The sequence below is a fragment of the Echinops telfairi genome, unplaced genomic scaffold (assembly GCF_000313985.2).
Source record: "Echinops telfairi isolate 266 unplaced genomic scaffold, ASM31398v2 ScPeMD7_7469;HRSCAF=8507_0, whole genome shotgun sequence".
NCBI lineage: Eukaryota > Metazoa > Chordata > Mammalia > Afrosoricida > Tenrecidae > Echinops > Echinops telfairi.
The window spans coordinates 21,086,102-21,110,879 of record NW_022111372.1 but is presented as its reverse complement, the minus strand read 5'-3'; the positions used below and the strand labels follow the sequence as shown (position 1 = coordinate 21,110,879).

Sequence of the window (24,778 nt, the reverse complement as noted above, 5' to 3'; positions counted from 1 at the left end):
AATAAACTTGGCCAACAGATCTTTTACTTATTAAATAAACATGTATCGTCGACTTTAACTGCATCTCAGATAATTGGGACATGTTCTCAGGAGAGACAGGGCCCTGGAGAAGGATATCATTCTTGATACATGGAGGGACAGAGAAAAAGGGAAAAACAGCCAGTGAGATGGATTGACACAGAGACTGCAAAGATGGGCTAAACATGGATGTTGCAGGACAGGGTGGTATTTATTATTTTCTGCATAGGGTTGTGATGAGTCAGAACTGTCCTGATGGCACCTGAGAACAACAGCACCTCAGCAAATACTAAGTGGTGGTACATGTTACCATTAAGAAAACCTGGTGGTACATGTTAAACTCATGGCTAGTGTTTGGGGTGGTATTTTAGTTAACTTGTACTTCCCACTGAGTCTTGGTGATATAGTGGTTACACTGGGCTGCAACCCACATGGTCAACATTTCTAAGCCACCAGAATCTCTGTGGGAGCAAGACTGGGCTTTCTACTTCTGCAAACAGTTCCAATCTCAGAAACCCACAGGACATCTCTATGAGTCAGCATTGATTCAATAGCAGTGAGATATATATATAATTTTATACACTATATAGAACTATATCCACTATGAATAGTGATATAGCAGTATATGTAGCCCAATTCACTATATATATCTATATATTTAGTGATATATACTTCATTATATACTTCAAGTATATAATGATATACTTTATTATATATATCATGAAATATATATATCTCATGATATATATCAGATATATATATCATGAGATATATATATCTCATGCTTTTTGCATCTCTAGTGCACCCATGCTCACACACCATGGACACCCTGGGACTTTTGCATCTCTGGGGCATGCAGCCTCATACGCCATGGTACTTTTTAAGGAAAATTTCTAAATTTGAATATTAGTATTTCTGCCAATTCTCCATTACAAGGATGTTGTTATGCATGTTTTTTTTATTAGAAAATCTGTTCTAGAACACAAGTGTTCATAAATAACGTGTGCATTGAGTATTTTATAAACTGTGAAACATTATATGTAAAAAATGGCTTTGTGATTATTGTTTTTTAAAATAATTCAAATTCTAACTGAAATATCCTTTCTCTTATTATCCTTCCTGGATCAAGACTTTGAAATATTAGCAAATATATGTGTGTTACTTTGTGATGATATTTTTTCACACATTTACAAAATACACTTTTAATAATTTCTAAAAATCTGTTGCACATGACCTCTTTAAAGTGTTGAAAATGGAGAAGTTTACTTTGATAACTAAGGTGCACTTGACCCACGCAATTTTCAATTGCCTCACCTGCATGTGAAATTTGGATATTGAATAACATAGACCAAAGAAGAAGTGATACATTTGAATTACGGTGCTGGCAAAGAATATTAAAAATATATGGATAGATGTGGGTGAAAGGAGACAATGGAGGGTGTAAGATATAAAATAACAATAATAATATAGAATTGATCAAAGATTCATGAGAGTGGGAGGGTGGTGGAGGGAGGGGAATAAAGAGGAGCAGATACCAGACATCTAAATAAAGGCATGTACATATGTAAATATATTTATATATGAGGATGGGGAAATAGATCTATGTGCATATATTTATAGGTTTAATATTAAGGTAGCAGATGGACACTGGGCTTCAACTCAAGTACTTCCTCAATGCAAGACTATTTTGTTCTTTTAAACTGGCATTCCATGATGCACACCTTTCTGACACGATTGCTGAAGACAAAGCGGGTGCATAAGCAAATATAGTGAAGAAAGCTGATGGAGCCTGGCTATCAAAAGATATAGAATATAGAGTATTAAAGACTTGAAGGTAAACAAGCAGCCATCTAACTGGGAAGCAACAAAGCCCACATGGAAGAAGCACATCAGCCTGTGTGAACACGAGGTGCCAAAGGGATCATGTATCAGACATCAAAGAGCAAAAAATCATATCATTGTGAATGAGGGGGAGTGAGGATTGGGGACCCAAAGCCCATCTGTAGACAACTGGACATCCCCTTATGGAAGGGTTGCGGGCAGGAGATGAGCCAGTCAGGGTGAGTATAGCAATGATGAACATAAAACTTTCCTCTAGTTCCTAAATGCCTCCTCCACACCCACTATCATGATCCCAATTCTACCTTACAAATATGGCTAGAGCAGTGGATGTACACTGGTACAGATAGGAACTGGCAACACAGGGAATCCGGGAAGGATGATCCCTTCAGGATAAGTGGTGAGAGTGTCCGTACCAGGAGGGTAGAGGGAAGGTGGGGTAGAAAGGGGAAATTGATTATAAGGATCTTCATATAACCTCCTCCCTGTGGGACAGACAAAAGTGGGTGAAGGGAGACATCAAACAGTGTAAGATATGACAAAATAATAATTTATAAATTATCAAGGGTTCATGAGGGATGGGGTAAAAATGAGGAGCTGATGCCAGGGGCTTACGTGGAGAGCAAATGTTTTGAAAATGATGAGGGTAACGAATGTCCAAATGTGCTTTATACAATTGGTGTATGTATTGATTGTGATAAGAGTTGTATGTGCCCCCAATAAAATGATTAAAAAGAAAGAAAGAAAAAAATGTTTTGGAAATGATGATGGCAACATATGTAAAAGTGTGCTTAATACAATTGAATTATGGATTGTTATAAGATCTATAAGAAACCCCAATAAAATGATTTATATATATACATATCCAAAAGAACAGACAAATCTTGGAAGAAGTACAACTAGAATGCTCCTTAGAGGAAAGGATGTCCAGATTTATTCTCATGCATTTTTTTCTTTGAGAGTTCATCTCATGTACGTGTTGTCAGGAGAGACCAGTCCCTGGAGAAGGACATCACACTTGGTAAAGGGGAGGGGCATGCAAAAGAGGAAGGTCTGCAACAAGATGGGCTCAGGTCTGGGAACAATTGCGATGATGGTGCTGGACCAGGCAGTTTTGATGTGCTGTACATAGGGGGTGTATGAGACAGGGCCAACTTAATGGCACCTGTAAGCAACAGCAATGTTTTTGAAAAATAATGATTAAAACGGACATAAATCAATTTCATTAATTGTTATTTATCCTTTTTAGTTATTCAACTCTTAGTTTGTATTAATCATGTAATCCTGGGTTTGAAATTCATTTGTTAAAAACATTCATATAGCTAAGATTTCTTTATTTTAGGTTTATCTTGTGACCTAATGCTTTATATCACACATATTTCAAATTTTTTCTCACTAACAGGGAGGAAAAACTGGGCAGTTTCACATAGGAATGGCAATTTTGTCAGGCAAGTGTCAGCAGGAAGACATGAAATGAATTTTGTCTGTAAATCCCCCAGGGGTAAATTCTATAGAAAGGTTTTCAAAGCTGGGTCTTCTGTCATTATTAAAGCAACAACAGAAAAACAACGCCACTGCCAATGGGTTTCTGAGACTGCAAGTCTTTAACCAGAGTAAACACCCTCAATTATCTACTGAGGAGCAGCTGGTAGATTTGAAGCATCAACCTTCCTTTTAGTAGCTCCACCTCTAACTCACAGTGCTACGTGGCTTCTTATCAATTGTTGGGAGCTGATCTGAAAGCAGAGGTCCATTCGTTCAAATGTGGACGTGCAGACACAGCTCTCTCACGGACCTGGACGTGCAGATATAGTTCACTCATGGACCTGGATGTGCAGATTGTCTCTCTCATGGTCAAATTGACTTTTGTGCTTTAATGTTATTGTAAACATCAGGTGCTTAGCCTTGGGAAAAATATTTGCCTCACAAACAAGACAAGGATGGGGGCGCTATTTTGAGCAATAGTACATTCTCGCTTAACAGTGTATAAAAGCTTGCTGGAAAATAAACTTGGGGCTGCGGTCTTGAATTGCTGTCCTCCTGACCCCAGCTTTTTTGTGTCTGTCTTTTCTCAGTCCTCACCCCCTCAATCGAGTCCCCGTTGCTCTGCCGGAGGGCTCCGGCAATCGATGGTGATCGATATCTCTTTCATTAACTCTCTGCCACTGCCAATGAGTTGCTGCTGACTTATATAGAGACCCTATAGAGTATAACTGGGTAGAACTCACAGGGTAGAACTGCCCCTGTGAGTTTCTGAGACTGTAACTCTTTAAGGGCCTAGAAAGCCCCAACGTTTCCCTCAGAGACCCTGGTGGCTTCAAACTTCACCACTAGGGCTCTTTTTTGATTAAGGAGTAACAAAATAGAATGGAGGAAAAAAAAATTAATCTCATACATTTTAAAACATTTCTGTGTTTATGACTATTTGCTCTATGTCAGGAAAAGGGAGAAATAATGAGAGAGGGGACAATAACAAGATAGAAATAGATTTTGAAATAATATATATATGTGTATATATATATATATTTAATATGGTTCATGCTCACACATACTTCAAAGTCTCTACCACCTTTAAAGTGGTTTCAGTGCTATTAGGCTGATACACTCCAAAGGCAGCATTTCAAATCTACCAGCCAGTCAAGAGCAGGCAGTCTTTGCTCCTATAAAGACTTACCTACTCTGAAAGCCTAAGGAGCAATTCTACTCTCTCATGTAGGGTCACTTTGACCTGGAATTGATTTGATCCGTGTGGGTTGGATTTGGTTCCACCTTCATTAACATGGATTATCCTTTCTTCTATCAAAAATGCCTTTAAAAGCCCATGCATAGAGGATATAATAAAAATGTCCATTCTAATTTGGTAGCACTGTGAAGCAATTTTTCTCTGAAGATAGAGGGGAGAATAAAGTCTGCTATTTTTATGAAATTCACATGGGGTTTTCTTCCTTTATAGGAGTTTCCCTACACGTTCATGTTAAGTGTTTTTGAAGATAAGAACTATGTCTTTCCATCTTTATTAAACACCCAGAGCAGTGACTTCCATGCAGCAGACAGTAAAAGTCTGATAACTATCCACCAAAGTAAGCTCTAGGTTGTAGACAGGCAATTTAACAAAGCAAAAAATAATAGCTGGAATGAACTAATATTTGTTGCCTGACTTCCTCTATATAAAACATTATTTTATAATCACTTTACTCATTTATTCACTCTAATTGCAACTCACAGCTATCAATATGACAGAGTAGAACTGACCCTGTGGGTTGCAGAGATTGGAACCCTTTACAAGAGTAGAAAGCCTTATCCTCCGGGTCAGCATCCCAATCCTGAAACCAACACACCACCAGGGTTCATTTTTAAATTATCATCCCAAATAGATGATGCTATTTCATTGTAACAATGAAGTATCTTAGTTTACTAGTGCAACTGCAACACAAATTTCACAAAGGTGTATCTTTAAACAATAACAACAACAACAAAACACTTCCTTACAGTTCAGGCTATAAATTATACTGAGCATCTGCTCTAGTGGAAGGTTCTCATTCCAGAACTTCTGGGGGAAAAGTCTTCATTATTTTCAGCTTCTAAGACCTCTACTCACATGGCATCAATGCACCCCTAATGTGTGTATCCTTCTGGGTCTAGTCTCTTTCTTTTTAAACTTAGAATTGCTTAGATGTAGGACATACCCTATTCTGAAATAGCCACCCTCACTCAAGACAACAAACTCCAAGCTCACTGCCATTGAGTCCATGCTGACTCAAAGTGACCCTACAAGACGAGGGAGAATTACACCTGTGAGTTTCCGAGATGGTAACTTTATAGGAATCGAAAGTCCTGTTTTTCACCTGTGTAGCAACTAGCTTAATATGCAAGGAGTCAACAAAGAAAGTCCCATTACTACATGGCATTCCACCCACAAGGATGCTCTTGTTTTCATTGTGCTGTTAGGTGCCATTGAGTGGCTTCTGACCCATAGCGGCCCTATGCACAGAAGAACAATGGTGCTTGGTCCTGCACCATCCTCACACTTGTTCCTCTGCTTGATCCCATTGTTGTAGCCACTGTTTCAATCCATCTTCTCAAAGGCTTCCTCTTTTTAGATGCACCTCTACTTTACGAAGCATGATCCCCTTCTCCAGGGACTGGTCTCTCCTGACAACATATTCAATGTACGTGACTTGAAGTCACACCATCCTTGCTTCTAGGCAGGTTTGCTTATTCTTTTGACAGTCCACGGTACTGCCAATATTCTCCATCAGCACCAAACTAAGAAAATCATCTTTTCTTCCTTATTCAATGTCCAACATTCATAAGCATATGAGGTAAATGGAAATAACATGGCCCGGATCAACGAACTTTGGTTATCAAAATAACCTCTCTGCTTTTCAACATTTTAAAGAGCTGTTGTGCAGTATTCTTACCCAATGCATCCATCACTTGAAGCAGTTATTGTTATGTGTAATTAATTTGGTTCCACTCATAGTTATTATCTAGAACAGGATGAGACTGTCTCGTCTTATGCCATCATCTTAATTATTTCAGTGTTTGAGCTCATTGCATCAGCCCAGCTCAGTGAAGGTCTTTCTCCAGTGGTGGGAGTCAGCTGGTTTGCACTAGTTTGGCAGAACTGATAATCTAATTTTTTATTGTTGAATTTGGTTAATTAGTTGCTAAACTTGGATTTGTAATCAGAGTTCTCTTTAAGGTGGGCAGATGGAAAGCCACCCAATTTACTTCCCTTACTCTTTAAAAATTCATATGACCAGCATATTCCAAGCACCTTTATTAATATTCATTCTATCCTTAGGCATAAAAATTAGATGACTATGCTCGTAATATTCATTTACTCAGTAAATAACACCTGTTATAATTTTGATGAAATGCTACATTTTTATTCCTTTGTATTTATTTCAGTAAACAAATATATTTAAAAAAAGAGAAAAAATGCCAAACAGCCAGAGGGTGACATACTGTCATTTGTTTCAGCTTTGTGTTACACCCCAAATTCTCACCAGATATTATTAGTGAATTCTACAATTCCTGAATGTGTTCAAATAGTTAAACATATTGTCAGAGTAATTGCTGTACAATCAGCAGAAGCAGAAGTGAATTTTTCAAAGATGAACACGTTATGTTCAGAGAAGAGAAGTCACCTGTTTCTAATGTCTCAAATACAATGATTATGATCTAACATGCCCACCTCTAAAGGAATTGTATCCTAATCCTGCAGTGAAAAGATGGCTAAAGCTAAATCACACCACCAATAATGCTTGGATAAAATTAAGAGTATTGCACAATTCGATCCATAATAAGAGGCAAGTAGGTAAATCACCAGAAGTCACCAACATGTTTATCAGAAAAACCATTCAGTCAACTCAGATTAAAAAGGGGAAAAGAGAGGTAAGTAAATTATTCCATAATTATGCATGGAAATGAGTTGCTGATATATTAGGTCACACATTTATAACTCTTATAACTCACTTCAGTCTCAACAAATACATCTTCCTGGTCTTTTAAAAAATGTGCAATTTATAAAACTATTTTAAGAAAACCTTTTTTTATCTTAATAGAGCTCAACTTAATGACATTTGGTAAGTGACATAGTTATAAAAAAAAACAATAAATCTACATGTACAATATATTCAGACTTTGATTAAAAGTGCCAAATTTAATAGATTCTAATACCTTGTGATAGAATTTATAGAATAGTTTGCACATTTCAGGATCTTAAAGAAACCAAATGCACTTCCAACGAATTAATCACATATTCATAGTAACCTATTACTGACTTGGAACAATTTAGAAGAATTTCATTATTCTCTTTCAATATATGAAAAGGATATGCTGAACACCAGATATAAAAAAATAATTTAATTCACTATTTTTTTCTTGCTGGATATTTTTGTGTTTTCATCCGTAACAAAGTAAAACTGGTTATGTGAATGTAATAGTTGAACATCAGTATCTTAGTAATTATGAAAACTTAGTTCAGAATCATTTAATGAGAATGAAGTGTAACTTGTACAAGAAAGTCTGCGGGAGACAGCAGTGGAGACATAGTGCGGGAATAGTATACGGTCTGGCTCCATCATGCTGGGTGAGGGCACGCAGCAGAGCAGCAGGGTGATGAAACCCCCGGAGAATACCAAACATAGACTTTGGAGACAGAGTGTGGCACCCTATCAGACTCAACTGGAAAACACTCATAAAGGCCAACAAACAGACCTTAAACTATTTATAGCCTTTTTAATTTTTGTCAGTGGCTTTCTTTTTTGTTAGTGTTATTTTGCTTTTGTTTTTGGTTATTGTTGTTATTGTTTTGTTGGTGTTGACTTCTTTGTTGCTTTATTTGACTTTGCCAGGTTTTTGCACTTATTAATGCATCTGCATGTTTATCTAGATAAGATAGTCGGGATAAATAATTTGGAGGAGAAAAGATAAGACCAATGGTTCTGGAGAGATAAAGGAGAAGGGGAGGTGGGAGAAAGGAAGTGGTGGGTAATCAACCCAGGGACAAGGGAGCAACAAGTAAACTATAATCAATGGAAGGAAGGTTGTAGGATGCCCAGTGGGGCTTAATCAAGGGCAATGTAGCAGCGAGGAATTACTAAGCCCAAATGAAGACAGAACATGATGGTAGGAAAAAGAAATAGAGGAAAGAACCAGGAGGCAAAGGACATTTATAGAGGCCTAAATACAGGCATGTACATATGTAATGAGAGGGGAATAGAACTATATATTTGTTAAGAATTAAGGCGCAGATGGATTGGGCCTCGACTCAAGTAATCTCTTAACACAAGAACACATTGTTCTAACAGTTTGGCATTCTGTGATGTTCACTTTCCCAACAGGATCGCTGAAGACAAAATGGGTGCATAAGCAAATGTGGTGAAGAAAGCTGATGGTGCCTGGCTATCAAAAACTATAGCATCTGTGGTCTTAAAAGCTTGAAGTGGCCATTTAGCTCAGAAGCTATTTAGCTCAGAAGCAACAAAGCCCAGATGGAAGAAGCACACCGGCCTGTTTGATCATGAGTTGTCAATGGGATCAGGTATCAGGCATCTAAGACGCAGAAAAAAGAAAAAAAACATACCCAAGGTGAATGGGGAGCTGGGGAGGCATGGAGTGGAGACTCAATGCCTATCTGTAGACAATTGGACATCCCCTCACAGAGGGGTCACAGGGAAGAGATGAGCCAGCCAGGGTGCAGTATAGCACTGATGAAACACACAAATTTCCTCTAGTTCTTTGGCGCTTCCTTCACCCCACTATCATGACTGCAATTCTACCTTACAAATTGGATTAGATCAGAACATGCACACTGTTACAGATAAGAGCCCCACAACACAGGGAATCCACGATAGATAAACCCCTCAGGGCCAACAATGAGTGTAGAAATACCAGTAGGATTAGGGAATAGTTGGGGGAGACATGGGGAATTGATCACAAGGATTGATCTAGAAACTCCTTCAAGAGGGATGAATAATGGAAAAGTGGGTGAGGGGCGATGGGGGCTGATGTAAGATATGGAAAACATAATCTATAACTTATCAAGGGTTCATGAGGGAGGGTGGGTGGGGAAGAGAAGGGGAAGGATTGGGGAGCTGATATCAGGGGCTCAAGTGGGAAGAGAAGGCTTTGAAAATGATGATGGCAGCATATGTGCAAATGTGCTTGACACACTGGATGAATGTATGGATTGTTTTAGGAGATGTAAGAGCCCCCGATAAAAGTATTAAAAAACAAACAAACAAAAAACTCCAAGAGGACAGAGCCCTGATAGTGGTTACACAACACACACACACACACACACACACACACACACACACACACTACCATAGAACCAATTTTGATTCATAGCCACTCTATAGGACAAGTCTCTGGGTTACCAAGACCCTATTTCAAGAGTAGACGGCTCATCTTTTTCTCTGATAGCAGTTATAAAGGGCAGAATTAGGAAAACCAGGTAATGGTTAGTTATATAACGTTGGTCAACACCAAAATAAGTCAAATTTCTGTTATGAAATATGAAAACTGAATCAAACACATTGAAGAAAGCTTTTGGAAGGCTCACAAGATAGTCAAGCAGAGTCTATAAATGAATAATTGGCCTCAATCTGTCTTGATTAAGTGAAATCTTGTGACAAGAAGGTTTGTTTTACTATAATTCTTCACCTAGAATGATGAATGAGGGGGTGAGCTCCAGACAGACAAGTTAGACATTCAAGTGTGAGAGACATACCACAGGAACATCATTACACATGGCCTAATTAAGTTTAAAAGTCATTAAAATTGAAAATTTAATCATTTTATCTGTCTACAATAGCTTAGAAACTACCCACTCATGTACTATTTAAATGTGTTATATTTTCAAAGTTATTAGTTATTACTGCCTGGGACAGACACCAAGCAGTAGTTCAAAAAAAGAGAATATTAAATGTCAGATTTTTAAAATCGTTTTATGAGGGGCTCATACAACTCTTATCACAATCCATACATACTTCAATTATGTTAAGCACATTTGTACATTCATTGCCCTCATCATTTTCAAAACATTTGCTCTCCATTTAAGCCCCTGGCATCAGCTCTTCATTTTTTCCCCTCCCTCCCCGCTACCCCCTCCCTCGTGAGCCCTTGTTACTTTATACATTATTATTTTGTCATATATTACCCTGTCCGACGTCTCCCTTCACCCACTTTTCTGTTATCCGTGCCCCAGGGAGGAGGTCACATGTAGATTCTTGTTATCGGTTCCCCCTTTCCAATCCACCCTCCCTCTACCCTCCCAGTATCGCCACTCACACCACTGGTCCTGAAGGGATCATCTGCCCTGGATTCCCTGTGTTTCCAGTTCCTATCCGTACCAGTGTACATCCTTTGGTCTAGCCAGACTTGTAAGGTAGAATTCGGATCATGATAGTGTGTGAGTGGGTGGGTGGGAGGGGGGAGAAGCATTTAGGAACTAGAGAAAAGTTGTATTTTTCATCATTGCTACATCACACCCTGACTGGCTCATCTCCTCCCAGAGACCCCTCTGCAAGGGGATGTCCAATGGCCTACAAATGGGCTTTGGGTCTCCACTCCGTTCTCCCCCCCTCATTCACTATGGTAAGATTTTTTGTTCTGATGATACCTTACACCTGATCCCTTCGACACCTCGTGATCACACAGGCTGCTGTGCTTCTTCCATGTGGGCTTTGTTGCTTGTCAGATTTTGTCAGAAGTTGATACATATATTATTTTAATATTTATATCTATTTTAGTGTTGTATCATTTCATAGCATTGCTGCTTCATAATAGCTTGGCTCCTAGTCAATTCTTGAATAATATTTCTATGTAAATAGTTCCATATAATTTTGTTTCTGTTGATCAAATTGTTATAAGTATGTTTCTATTGCTCATTTTCAATTTGTCATAGAGTGATGCAACAAAAAACAAAAATCCATTTATTTTTAGTTACCACCCAACTCAAATACTCACTGCCATTGAGTCATTTCTGACTCAGTGCAACCCCAATGGACAGGTGATTTCCAAGAACGTCCATCTTCATGGGAGTAGAAAGCCTTATCTTTCTCCTGTAGAATATCTAGTGGTTTTGAACTGCTGACCTTGCCCATCATATAACTCACTATGTCACCAGTATCCAATCATCACATGTTGCACCTAATTTATACTCATATAATGTAACATGAAGCCCAAATGGGAGATAGGTCTAGTGTTCCCAACTAAGAACTATTTCAGGCAGCCCATTTCCAGAAAAGCTATGAAAATCAGTTGATTCTAAAAAAGGAGTCTTATTGTTCTCAAGAGACATTTGGCAATGCCTGAAAGTATTTTTTGATGTCATAAGTGGGCATTGGACTTCATGATGACACTGGTATCTAGTGGATAGAGACCAAATTACCTACTAAATATCTTTCAATGCACATACCAATACGCTCATAACAAAGAATAATCTATCCTAAAATGTCAATAGTACCAGCACTTCTAGATGTCATACGAAATAATAAGCACTTCACTGACATATAGGGGTTTCATAAAGGTAGAGCATGGTAGAAGAAGAACATGATAAAAAGGAGGACATGAAGCAAAGTTGAGAAAGGTTATAGTTGGAAAAAATATTAATAGACAAATTTGGAAAGAAATTCTCTAATTTTCTGAGCATTGTCCTTTGTCCTAAGATTCTTCAGTCTATAGCTGGGCTAGAGTTGTGTTCTTCTGAATTGAATATGAGGGTACAGAGGTCTCAGTAGCAGAAATAAAACTGTTTTGATTACTGTTCCCAACTGCCAAACCACACTCACTGCCTGACCCAACTCATCGCGACCCAGCTGCTCCTTTGGGTTTCTGAAACTGTACCTCTTTATCGGAGAGAAAGCCTCCGCTTCCTCCTGCTGAACAACTAGTGGTTTCTAACTGATGACTGGCCGTTAATAAACCAATTTATAACTACTATTCCTTCAGGGCGCCCTTTATTAATATGCATAGATCTCTTATTATCTAGTGGGCAATCATCTATGCTAAAATATTTCTAGAGCTAATTATATATAAACCTATCAAAACCTAAGCACCAAATCTTACATAGGCTTTCCAAGGCTGTACATAGTCAAAGGAAAAGATAGCCTCATCTTTCTCTCGCAGAGCAATTGGTGGGTTTGAACCACCAACCTTGCAATTAGCAGTTGCAATGCAGATATGCCGCAGTGCCATAAGTGTTATTTTTCTCTTTCCATATCTCTATATGCTCAAAATTATAGTTTTTGTGAACTAGACATATAAAATAGAGTGAATAGTCCTTCCCAAATGGAAAAATGTTAGAAAGTTAGAATTTATTCAGCTAGATATGTTTTCCTTCTTCTAGGGTTATTAAAACTTTCATTTGAATTAAACATAAAGGTGCTATGGAAGACTGGACAAAATAGCTTATGGTTTATTCAAACCAGTCACAAGAAGAAACAATGCAACATTTGCTGGAAGGAATGTGTAAAGAAGGGAAATCCCTTGGGTAGAGCGCTGGGATAACATTTTGACAATATAGATGAAGGTCAGGAATTTGGAGAGAGAGAATGGCAAAATCCCCTCATCCATTTCTCTCTCTCTGTTGCCATTTAATCACTTTAGAATAATCATGTTGGTTAGCATTCATCCTACAAAAAGTGTGCCTTACCCTCTAGTACTTATGACAGTGTCTCAAGAGCTCCATTTGCAAAGTAGAATTTATACACTAACTCCTCCATTATTAACATAGTTAGTTTACAAAGACCAGGCCATTGTGCAAAGTCAGCATTATGAGGAATTTCAAAAGCAGGACTGTATCTTCAGAGCTTGCCTCCAAACCCAAGCACTCACTGGCTATTGGGTACTGTAAGCATGTCTCAGGGTGCACGTGACAGGGAAGCCTTCATTTGTCACAGCACCTTCCCCATGACCATGGAGCTTGGGAGGACTGGGAGTGATGGTATCGTTGGTCAGCTGTTTCCCCAGTCATCTAGCCCAGTGAGGCTTCCTTTCCAGCCTTTCCCTTTCTACTTCCCTACATCATCTTTGCAGACACCTTTCTGCTCTTCCTTTTCCTCCCCTTGCACACCTTCAACTCCTGTTGCCCTGCCATTACTCCAAGCCGTCTGTGGCCAGACCAAGAGTACAAACAGGAAAAAGTTTCCTGTGACAGACAGTCACCATTCCTATTGTGACTCTGTATTGAGGTTTCTAGATACACTTCAGGGTGGCCTGTAGAGGGTGCCCCATATATGGCCCTGGTTCACCTGGGACTACAACTATCGAAAGCACTGCTTACCAATTTCTTTGAAGTTGTCTATAATGTGAACTACCAGGTTATAGGTGTATCTGAACCTACCTCACCAATTGATTGATTATTAGATTATGTACTTAATAATCACTAAATATTATTATATTATTCTAATTTTATAAAACAAGGTTGATTTCTGTCCATGCATTTACCACAGAATATGACATTATCAGTCAAATGGAAAAACAACAGACATTATCTCTCGATTGTGTTGTCTACTCCATATTGTTTTAAAGAGTGGCAGTCATTGATTCTGAAGTTCAGAGACCCGAATAGCTGTCCTGAGGTATAGAGTAAGTCAGAGTAAAAAAGAGGAACAATTAGCTGATATATTTTCTTTTTGATCATAAGATTTTAATTTTTTTATTTCTCTACCTTGATTCACCTTCCATCATGATGACCCTTTTCATTAAAACATTGACCTTCAAATTCATAGATCTCCTTTTCACCTTTTAATTATTTAAAAAATAAATTTATTGGGGGCTCGTACAACTCTTATCACAACCCATACATACATCCGTTGTGTCAAGCACTTTTGTACATTTGCTTCCCTCATCGTTCTCAAAACATTTGCTTTCTACTTGAGCCCTTGGTATCAGCTCCTCATTTTTCCCCTCCCTCCTCGCTCCGCCCTCTCCCATGAACCCTTGATAATTGATAAATTATTATTATTTTGTCATATCTTACATCATCCGACGTCTCCCTTCTCCCATTCTCCACTGTCCGTCCCCAGGGAGGAGCTTATATGTTTTCAATATAATCCACTGCTCTTGAGGCTATTCTGACCCATGGAGTAGAGAGGTTCCTTAGGCTTTCTGAAATTGCAGATCTTCATGGGAGCAAACAGCTTCTTTCTCCTGAGATTTTCCCTAGAGTTTTCCGTAATTGAAAACACAATGGCAAAAATATTAGAACAGGTAAAATACGCTAGAATGACAGTTGGCAAGTGGCATGTTCATGGAGAGGGCCAGCTAGTGAGTATTTTAGGGCTTGCAGGCCGTATGGTCTCTGTCTCTCAACTATGCCAGTCTGTCGCAGCACAAGAGCCTCTATAGATGACATGTCATAGGTAGATGGGACTATGCGACTATAAAATTGTAATATACACAACCAGGTGAGAGCCAAACAGAGTTCACCTAATAATACATTTGGGACTTTTGGTCTAGAAAAAAGGCTGTACAGAAATGAATTTCTCCTAAATAATGGTATGATTCTATAGAATATTGCTTATTTATGTGTGAATATTCAGCATATTTCTCATAGGCCTATAGTTAGTTACATCACTAGGGAGTTTATACATTGAATTTTCTTTTTGCATCTTTATATATGTGTTAAATGGTTCCTTTTATGTGAGCCACAAGTTACAACTTCAGCTAAAGGCTGAGGGCAATGATTGTGAAATCTTCACACATCTCAGTCTTAGTCACATTCTCACAAAGCTTCCCAAGAGGCAGTCACAGCAGTGTCTGTGAGCCTTACTCGCATCAAGAGAAGTTTAGATATTTATAATAAGCATATGTCCACTCTGCCTGTAAAATCCTGCAAGTACGATGGTATCCTCCTCTCCCCTATGTGCCCAGTGCCTCCCTTCGTGTGTAGGGGCACACAGAGAAAGGATTATTTCTCTCTAGCTGATGCTGACCAAGATGTAGAATGTGGAGCTTGCTTCTAACAACTCCTGGAATTTGAGTAGTCTTTGAAGTTATTATAACTAATATCAATCTATTTATCTCCCTTAAGAAGATGGCGTATACCACTCACATTTGTTGGAGGAAAGAAGGGTTCTCTAGGGCCAGATGATACTTGCAATGAGAGTCCAGAAAGTATGTCTACTTCCTGTGCTCTAAGAGGTCCACTTCCAGGGCAAACGGATGATCACAGGAAAGAGATGTAGTGGTGAGGGTATCGACAGGCAGGAATGGAGGGTTGAGGATCCGGAGAGGTACTAGCAAGGATAGGTCTTCTCTGCTGATTGACTTTGACTAAAGGACTTCCCGTCAACATTATGAGATATTCTTGGAACTGCCTTATGGTCTAAATTTCTTCCAGCTCAACTATCTTCTCTATCTTTTCTCTTTCACAAGCATCAGACTTGCTCTGTTTTTTGATGACTCCCAGACTTCTCCAGCTTCGAACCCATTTACCCTTTACAAATGGTTGCCCCAATAAATAACTTTCATGGCTAATCCCATCTTGTCAAACACTTCTCTAAGAACTGTAGCTAACAAAATGGATCTGTAAGAGTTTTTTTTTTTTACATATGGAATTGTAACTTATTCTCTATTTCTTTGGATTACTTAGGAAGTTTCTCTTCTTTTGGTACCTATTGAATAATGTAATTGTTTCACTATTATTATATTTGCTATAGGAGGAGAAGTTAGAATTTTATGTGAGCTACTTGCAAACAGAGAATCCCTATCCTTGTTTAGTTTAATGTTTGTTCAGTAATGCCCAACTGAGCAAACAATGCTCTGAAGCAATTAACTGAACAAATGTACATTTGAAAGGATAGACACTTTCACAACTTCAGATATGTCATATATTTCAACTCTCCTCTAAACTCTCTGTTTTCTTTCCAGGCAAATATTAAAGGAATTTAAGAAATAATAATAAAATAACCTTTTTTGTAACCTAACAAAATCAGTTGAGAGTAAAAGACACATTTGTTCAATTTACATATTAATTAAATAAAATTCAACATTATAATTCTTGCCAGAGAAATAAGTTTATGAAGAATATCATATATATTTGAAATAAACTTAATTTTGAAAGTCCTAGAAAAAGCCTAAGTCATAAAACAAAGAAAGGTGGCAAAGAAAACTAGTCTGAGAATGTATATAAGATTTAAGAGATACCTCAAATATCAGACTGAGGAAAGGTTACAGGCCATGGTGATTTCATCCATAGTAAGTCATATACAGAAAGAATATGATGGAGAGTCCTGGTGATTTAGAAGATCAGCCACGTTGAGAGTCAAAAATTCATAACATTTTGAGATTATCCTGAGAAAATGAGGACGTCAGTAGGTCAATTCAGAAAAGCACGAAACAAAAGTTGGTTGGTAACAAGTTGACTGGTAACTCCTGGAAGAAAACCAAGTTGGGGACTCAAAGCTGGACCCACAGCGCAAAGAGTGGAAGCCAGTGTTTCCATAGCCCAAAGCCCCAAAGCCCTTATTTCCACATCCTCCAGATGTAGCATAATTTTCCCGGCAGGGTCTGCAGAGGATGGGATTCTTTGGGTAGTAGCAGGAATTCTGGTAGTTTCTGAGAACTGTATAGGGTCTCTGGAAGCTGGTGGGCTCACAGTAGGTCTCCTGACAGCCATTGAATATGGATGAGCCCACCTGGCTGGTGCTGGGATCGTAGATCACATTGTTTGGGTAGAAAGCATCATAGGTAGGAAATCGGTACCCCAGGTAACCTCCAACAGAATGAGAAGAAAAGGTCCCAGAGCTGTCGTTGTAAGACATGCTGTCAGGAGTTTTAGAGCTGAGGCAAGTTTCAGCAAGGAGTCTGTGTTTGAATGATCCCTTCTATACTCAGCACGCACATATATACCCCAGCAGAGGGGGCAGTGCCATGTGCCCATTTAATGAGAGACTTAATTAGGTACCAGTTAAAATGCCATATATTAATCTTCAAAGTCCTTTTTATGAATGCAAATTTTAAATGAAAAATTTCATTAGATTTTCAAAGAAACTTATCATGAAATAAAAACGTAATGTCTCAGTCATCCAGCTGAAAGGATGAATGAATACCACTTTAATTGCACCCATAAGAGTGTTGTTTTATTTGTTCTATTCTTCAAGATATTAGATTGGATGAGTAAAAAGAAATAACCTTCTTGTATGTAAAGCTTTAGACAGTAATTTTTGGTCTTCAGTGAACATTTATTTTTCTCCAATATAAAAATGAAGGATATAACTCACAATATTTATTACATTCCTAAATTTGGGAGACCTTATAGAAGCAACAATGCCATTATCAACTCTTACTTTGTAGAAAGGCCAAATGATTGCATTCCTCACACATTTAGATTTTAATTTCTTATAAACAAACAAACAAACCATTCTTGTGTACATAATTTGCCAGGGAAAGTCTAATATTTGAAATAAAATTTTGGTGATTATGTTGTAAGAATATTTACACCAAGGTCCTCCTTGTTCTGAATTTGGCTTATTTCTGATAGAAACCTCCCCCCACCCAAATGGAACGCTGTATTGCAAACTTGATTCAATAAATTTGATTACAATATATCCTCCATTCCCATAATGATTGGGTCATTTTTGGTAGTTTTGATGTTTCTTATTGAGAACAAAATAACATGCATGGAAAATAAACCTTTATTCTTACTTTTCTCTTAAGATGGGATTTTTGAATTAGAGACTGTAAAGGAAAAAAAGAAACGAGGAGAGTATCTAATCTGTGTAGGAGACTTTCTTAATTATTAAGGATGAGAAAATTTAATATCCCCTATTCTTCAACTTGGTTAGGTTCTAAAGACCAAGTGTTTAAGTGAAGATTGGTGTTAAGCAAAAATGTCCATACTAGATCAGAAAATGAACATGAGGTCATCAATATATAACTTCAAATTCCATTTTCAAGTATGTGCCAAACCATTGAAAATCATGACCCTGTTAATGCACATACCTTTTTAAATATTGTCATCAATGCAAATTGCTGGATAATGAGATCTCAATAAATGCATGGAGGTAATTACAAATGTCATTTATAAATTGGAATATGGTAGAGAAGTAATCAAAAATTATGAAATTATTCAATGAGAAAAATAAGAAACATATTATGGCATCACTTACATGAAATAATATGTGGAAACCACAAGCAATTAATATTATCAGGAGCAGATGGGAAGGGGAAAGAGAACCATTTTTACTTAGAGGATATGGAATGTATGTTAATGATGATGAGATAATTTGGAAAATGGTAGCTGCAATGCTTGCACAAGTTAATGAACTATATATGTAGGAAGTTAATAAAGTTTTAGGTTTTCTGTGGGTAAATACATATTTTCATATATATTTCATATATATGAAAATAAAAGTTGGCAAAGGACATGAATACGCAGATCAAAGGAAATAAATACAAATAAACCATACAAAACTCACTGCCATCTAGTCAAATCTTACCCATAGAGACCCCATAGGACAGGGTCGAACTGTGCTTAACAGTGGAACCATTAGGGCACCGTGGCTCTTCTAGCTGTATATATGAATCGATTCTGTCTTATAGAATGGAGCAGAACTCTGCCACAGGCTTTCCAAGACTGTAAGAGTTATAGAAGCAGACTAGTACACCTTTCAAATATCAGCTGGGCACTTAACCACTGTGACACAAAACTTCTTCACAAATAGCTGTAAACATATAAAACATATTCCATTTTGTTCATAAATAAATCTAAATTACAAACATAGCAGAGTGAGAATGGTTGCATTTTGGGAACTCTAATATAGCATATTTGTCAAAGGACATCTACTGCTTGGGAGACAAACAACATGAAGGTTTTTTTGAACTTTGTCAAAGGAGGATAACCTTAACTGTAAATATAAGGAATCATATTGTAGGATATTGTTTAAAATTAGTTGTGAAATAGGCAGGATATACTTGAGATTGTCATTTTAAAAAATGAATTAAATTGCTCAATTGAAGAGAGCTGGGTTTTATTCTATGAAAGTTCGCATTATTAGGTGGAAGTTTAAGGGAAGTGGAACCAAGCACCTGAAGTCGATTATTCTTATAGGAAACAAACTTTTCATCTTGAAAATACTGGGGATGTTGAGTCAATGTCTTTTAAGTGGGAATCCACTCTGGTAAAGAACTGGAGATTATTACCATGACTCCTTTAAATTTTTAGAATTTATGAGTCTGAACATTTTAAGTAAACACAATTATTGTAGTGTTTTATTTACTAAGAGTCATAGTATGTCCTCTCTTTGGAATACTAACAATTCTTATTTATTTCAAATTGTATCATTTGTTATTGTTAGATGCCATTGAGTCACTTCCAGCTCACAGCAACCCTATGCGTAACATAATGAGTCACTTCCCTGTCCTTGGCCATTCTCACAATTGTTCCTATGCTTGATTCCACTGTTGAAGCCACTGTGCCAACCCACGTTGTTGAGGGCCTTCCTCTTTTTCACTGCCCCTCTACTTTACCAAGCATGGCATCCTTTTCCAGGGACTAGTCTCTCATAACAACATGTCCAAATTATAGAACACAAAGTCTTAGTATCCTTGCATCTAAAGAACACTGTGGTCATACATCTTCCAAGACACATAGGTTTGTCCTTTAAGCAATCTTAATATTCTTCTCCAGCAAAATCATTCAAGTGCATTAATTCTTCTTCAGTCTTCCTTATTCAATGTTCAACTTTTATATGCATAAGAGGCCATTGAAAATACTATGGTTTGGATGAGGCACACCTTAGTCCACAATGTAGCACCCTTGCAATAAATATTCTAAAGAGGTTTTGTACAGCAAATATAGCCAATGCAATTTGTCTTTTGATCTCTCATCTATTTCTTCTATGAGCGTTGATTGTGGATCCAAGCAAGACAAAATCTTTAATAACTTCAACGTTTTTCCATTTATCCAAATGTTAGGTAATATTAAGTATTGGGCCAGTTGTGAGAATTTTGGTCTTCCTTACAGTGAAGTGCAATGCATACTGAAGACTGACATCCTTGAACTCTAATAGCAAGTTTTTCAAGTCTTTGTTTTTTCAAGTTATTTTCAGCAAGTTAGCTTGTGTCATCTGCATAGAGCAGGTTGTTAATAAGCCTATCTCCCTTCCTGATGCAGCGTTCTTCTTCATATTATCCAGTTTCTGTGATTATTTGCTCAACATACAGATTGAATAAGTATGGTGCAAAAATATTCAAAGTACTGTTGGTCTGTGTACAAGTTCGACAGGAGCAAAAGCAAGGAATTCCCATTCTTCTCAAATTTCTTCATAGTTTATGATCTACACAGTCATTGGTTTACTCCATAAAGCACAAGTAAACATCTCTCTTGTGTCCCTGCTTACATTAAATTGACCTTAACTCTTAGTGGCCCCGTGCATAATGAGACAAACAACGTCTAGGCCTGCATCACCCTCTCGATCAGTGCTATATTTTGAGAGAATAGTTGCTGCTGACACTATGTCAATCCAATTTGTAAATTCACCTTTTATTTTAACATTTTATTTCATTACCTCCTATTTTATCATGCATCATGCTTTTCTATTAGGAATAATCTCTTCTGAAATATGTCCAAAGTCCATGAAATGAAGTCATGTTATCCTTGTGTCTAATGAGTATTCTTACTGTACATTTTCCAACAAAGATTTGCTCCTTGTTCCGGCAACATGATATAGTCAATATTCTTTGACAATATCATAATTCAAAGACATAAATTCTTTTTCAGTATTCAGGGTTTGGATCAGGTACACCTTAGTTCTCAAAATAACATCCTCATTTTTTAACATTTTAAGAAGGTCTGATATAAAGTTGCTATGAGTTTGGTTTTGACGTATGCCGTCAAATTGTCCAAGCAAAACATACTTTGATTTCTTCACTGCTTCTTCCATAGGCATTGATTGTGAATGATGCTGTTGCTCATTGATCCAGTTGTGAGGACATTTATTTCCTTTATGCTGAGGTATAGTCCATACTAAAGGCTGTATTTATTTATTTAGTCTTAACCAATAAGTGCTTGTGGTAGTTATATAATCCTTTGTCAATTTGAGAGGATTAAGCATGAAGGTGTGGAGTCTAGCCTGTCAATCAGGTCATAGCAAGTGAGGTCTCTGTATGGGCATGGCCTTCTCCTGAGGATTCTGGGAACTCCTGTCTTCCTCCTTGGAGGCAGAAGACACTCTCTCTCTCAGCTCACTCTATGCAAGACATTTCTGACCAGAAACCACATGAAGCTCCCCTGATGCAGCCAGAGCCCTGGGAGCTGAAGAATCCATGCAAATATCCCTGCCAGCATTAAGATGCTTGTAAAGCCACTAGATTCACAAGGCTTCCCACCCACTGGTCTGTGATTTTCCTACATTTGGCGTCATTGCATGTGTTTCATGAGTCTGAAGAGGACTTTATAGATTGGTATCAGACATATGGACTAATGAGTTAGTTAAAGTTTTTTGAGCCAACCTGGCCAATAAACACATGTGTGGTTAACTGAGGGGTGGAGAGATAAATGGTTCAGTGAGCCTCACCTTTTTAGTTCTCGGGTCTCTTGCTTTCTGATGGTCAGACCAGGGTGCAGCTGCCTCAGCCTGTTCTCTGCTTCAGCTAGCAAGACTCACTTCCTGCAAGACATCCCTGAGGAGAAGCCACATGGACCTACCCTGATACAGCCCTGGGTGCTGGAGCAGCTGTGTGGAGACCCCTGCCAGCACTGAGATGCTTACACGTTCACTGACTCGGCTTTCCTCCTACAGCTGGCATCATTACTTGTGTTTTGTGAGATGAAGGAGGACTTTGGGGATTGGTGTCAGACATATGGGTTAATGTTGGACTTGTGGGCTTGAACAGCACCGGATTAAGATGTTTTTTTGATGTGCACTTAACCTTTATATACAACTCTCTCTTATACATATGAGCTCCTGTGGATTTGTTTCTCTAAAATACCCAGACTAACACAGCTAATATCAGACTTATGGACTTGATCTGGACTCGGCTGGGATGTTTTCTTAATGTACAATTACTCTTTATGTAAAGCTCTTTCTTATACACATACAGGTCTCCCTGGATTTGTTTTTCTAGTCTACCTGGACTAGCACAGTGCTTCAAGTCTGCTTTGCTTTCAGCAAGCAAGGTTGTGTCATCTCCATCTTGCAGATTGTTAATGAGTCGTTCTCTGGTCCCAATGCCACTTCCTATTCATATAGTCTAGATTCTTTAATTTTTTACTGTAGTGTACAGATTGACTAAGAATGGTGAAAAGATATAACCCTGACACACACAAGTCCAAATTTTAAACCATGTAATATTCTCGTGCTCCATTCAGATGGCTGTCTCTTGGTGTATAAGAGAGTATAATTAAGTAATTTGCAATTTCCCTTTTAAAAATTGATTCTTTTTTACCATATCTTATTCTATCCACTATCTCCTTTCACATACCATTCTATTGTTCACTCCTCTTGAGTGGGGTTATACAGTCATCCATGCTATCACTGTCCACCCTCCCCTCCCCCTTCCTGTACCTCAGGGCTGTAATTCTGATGATGTTTGGAGTTGAAAGAGGATGCAAGGGTGGGAAAATTGATCACCTTACTGCCTTCAACTGAGGATGTCCTTGGAAGGTGACTCAGCTCAGTATCCTGAGCCAGGAGAAGACAAGAGCTCTGCTAGGCCAGCTCATGGGTCCCTGACCTACTCTGGATCTCCAGCCTGCTCATACGTCTCCGGGCTGCTCTAGATCTCAGGCTGCTTCAGATCTCGCCCTGCTCCTGTGCCTCTGGCCTTCTCTGGATCTCCAGCTATCGCCACATTCTCTCCATTTTCGACTCTTTGATTCCATGCTGGCCACCATCTGATGTCCATCAGCACAAGGGCCCTTGCCTCCATACTTTCATATTTTGATATAACACTAATCCTGCTTGTTATAAAGTACCCGTGCAAATTCCCTGTTTTGAAATGATTTTCATAGTTTGTTATGATCCTTTCTGTACTCAATAAACTCAGGCAAACATTTTCTGCTTGCATCCAGGAACCAACATCAGCAATATATCTTTGCTTCATGTCTGCTTCTGAATCCGGTGAGAATTTCTGGCTGCACTCTGTCAGTGTATTGCAGTGACTGTTTTAGAACTATATTTAAGACATTTTAATTGCATATTATATTAATGAAATTAAATAAGTTAATTATTGTAATATATCACCTTTTTGTGGAATAGTCATAGGTCTGGATCTCTGTCAGCCAGGTGTCCAGGTATCTGTTTTTCAAATTCTGTGGCATATTCACAGAAGCACTTCCACCATGAGATGTGTTTTTGAAACATTTCAGTTGGTGTCCCTTCGATTCCTGGGAATTTATCTTTCACCAATTACTTCAGTGAAGTTTGGACTTTTTTCTTTAATAAAATGTGTTCTTTATTACATCCTACTTCTTGAAATGTTCGATGTCAACCAAGTCTTTTTTTAAAACAGCAATTCTATGTATTATTTCTATCTTTTTTTATGCTTCCTGTGTCAATCAAAGTTTTGCCCATCTTATTCTTTAATATTGCAAACCGAGGCTTGATTTTCTTCTTCAACTCTTCCAGCTTGAAAACTAATGAGTTTGTTCTTCCTTTTTAGTTTCCTAACTTCAGGTCTTTTCACAATTCATGATAATACTTTGTTTTATGAACCCACATTTTGAAATCTTGTGTTCAGCTCTTTTAATTCATTGTTTATTACATTCCTGTTAGATATTTTACATTTAAGAGCACTTGTTCAGTCTCTTCAGACAGCCATTCTTTGTCTTTTTAATGATCTTTTTCTTTTTCTTCATGTATGGTGTTTTTATGTGGTCCTATAATTTATATAGTTTTTGGATATCCCTGTTCAGGTTGTTATAGCTATACTTGAGATAATCTCTAAATTCAGATGAGCCCTGTGAAGGCCTACTTTTGCTCTTTTGAATTTCTTTTAATTTTCTTTAGGTTCAATTGGAAATTAAAATTACATAGGAGCAATGATGGCTTTTTCTGCAGATGGATGTATGCAAGTGTATCTTCACAGTGCAAAGAAGGTTCTGAATGTTTTATTCCATCCAAATGAAAAAAAGATCAATTATACAAAAAAAGTCAGTTCTTCAACAGTCATATTTTGTGTGCCTTCCAATTGAGGTACTTATCTGGTTCTACCTCAGAAAATGCTCCACCAATAGAAATAAGCATGTCACTTGCCAATTGTTATATAAGTAGATCACTAGGTCATGCTTCCTAGTCTATCTTAGCTTGGAATCTCTTCTTAAATGTATCTACCTTGGACAGCTCTTCTGGTATTTTACATACAAGTGTTAATACCTTTCACCTCCCAGGAACACAGAAGCCACCACAGTACAACAAACTGATAGATTCATCGATCGTTCATTTATGACATTTCTTAATTG

At 37.9% G+C, this 24,778-nt stretch overlaps 1 protein-coding gene across 1 annotated transcript; it reads right to left on the bottom strand.

Moving 5' to 3' along the window:
* Window positions 1–16,685: 16,685 nt before the first annotated feature.
* Window positions 16,686–17,138, bottom strand: LOC115873501 (keratin-associated protein 15-1). The gene has a single exon (XM_030888659.1). It carries the CDS (start codon window positions 17,136–17,138, stop codon window positions 16,686–16,688), a length of 453 nt encoding a protein of 150 aa, XP_030744519.1.
* Between the last annotated feature and the right edge of the window lie 7,640 nt (window positions 17,139–24,778).

Bases quoted from the DNA above. Each gene is read 5' to 3' on its own strand.
- LOC115873501 (XM_030888659.1), bottom strand. From the start codon at position 17,138: ATGTCTTACAACGACAGCTCTGGGACCTTTTCTTCTCATTCTGTTGGA.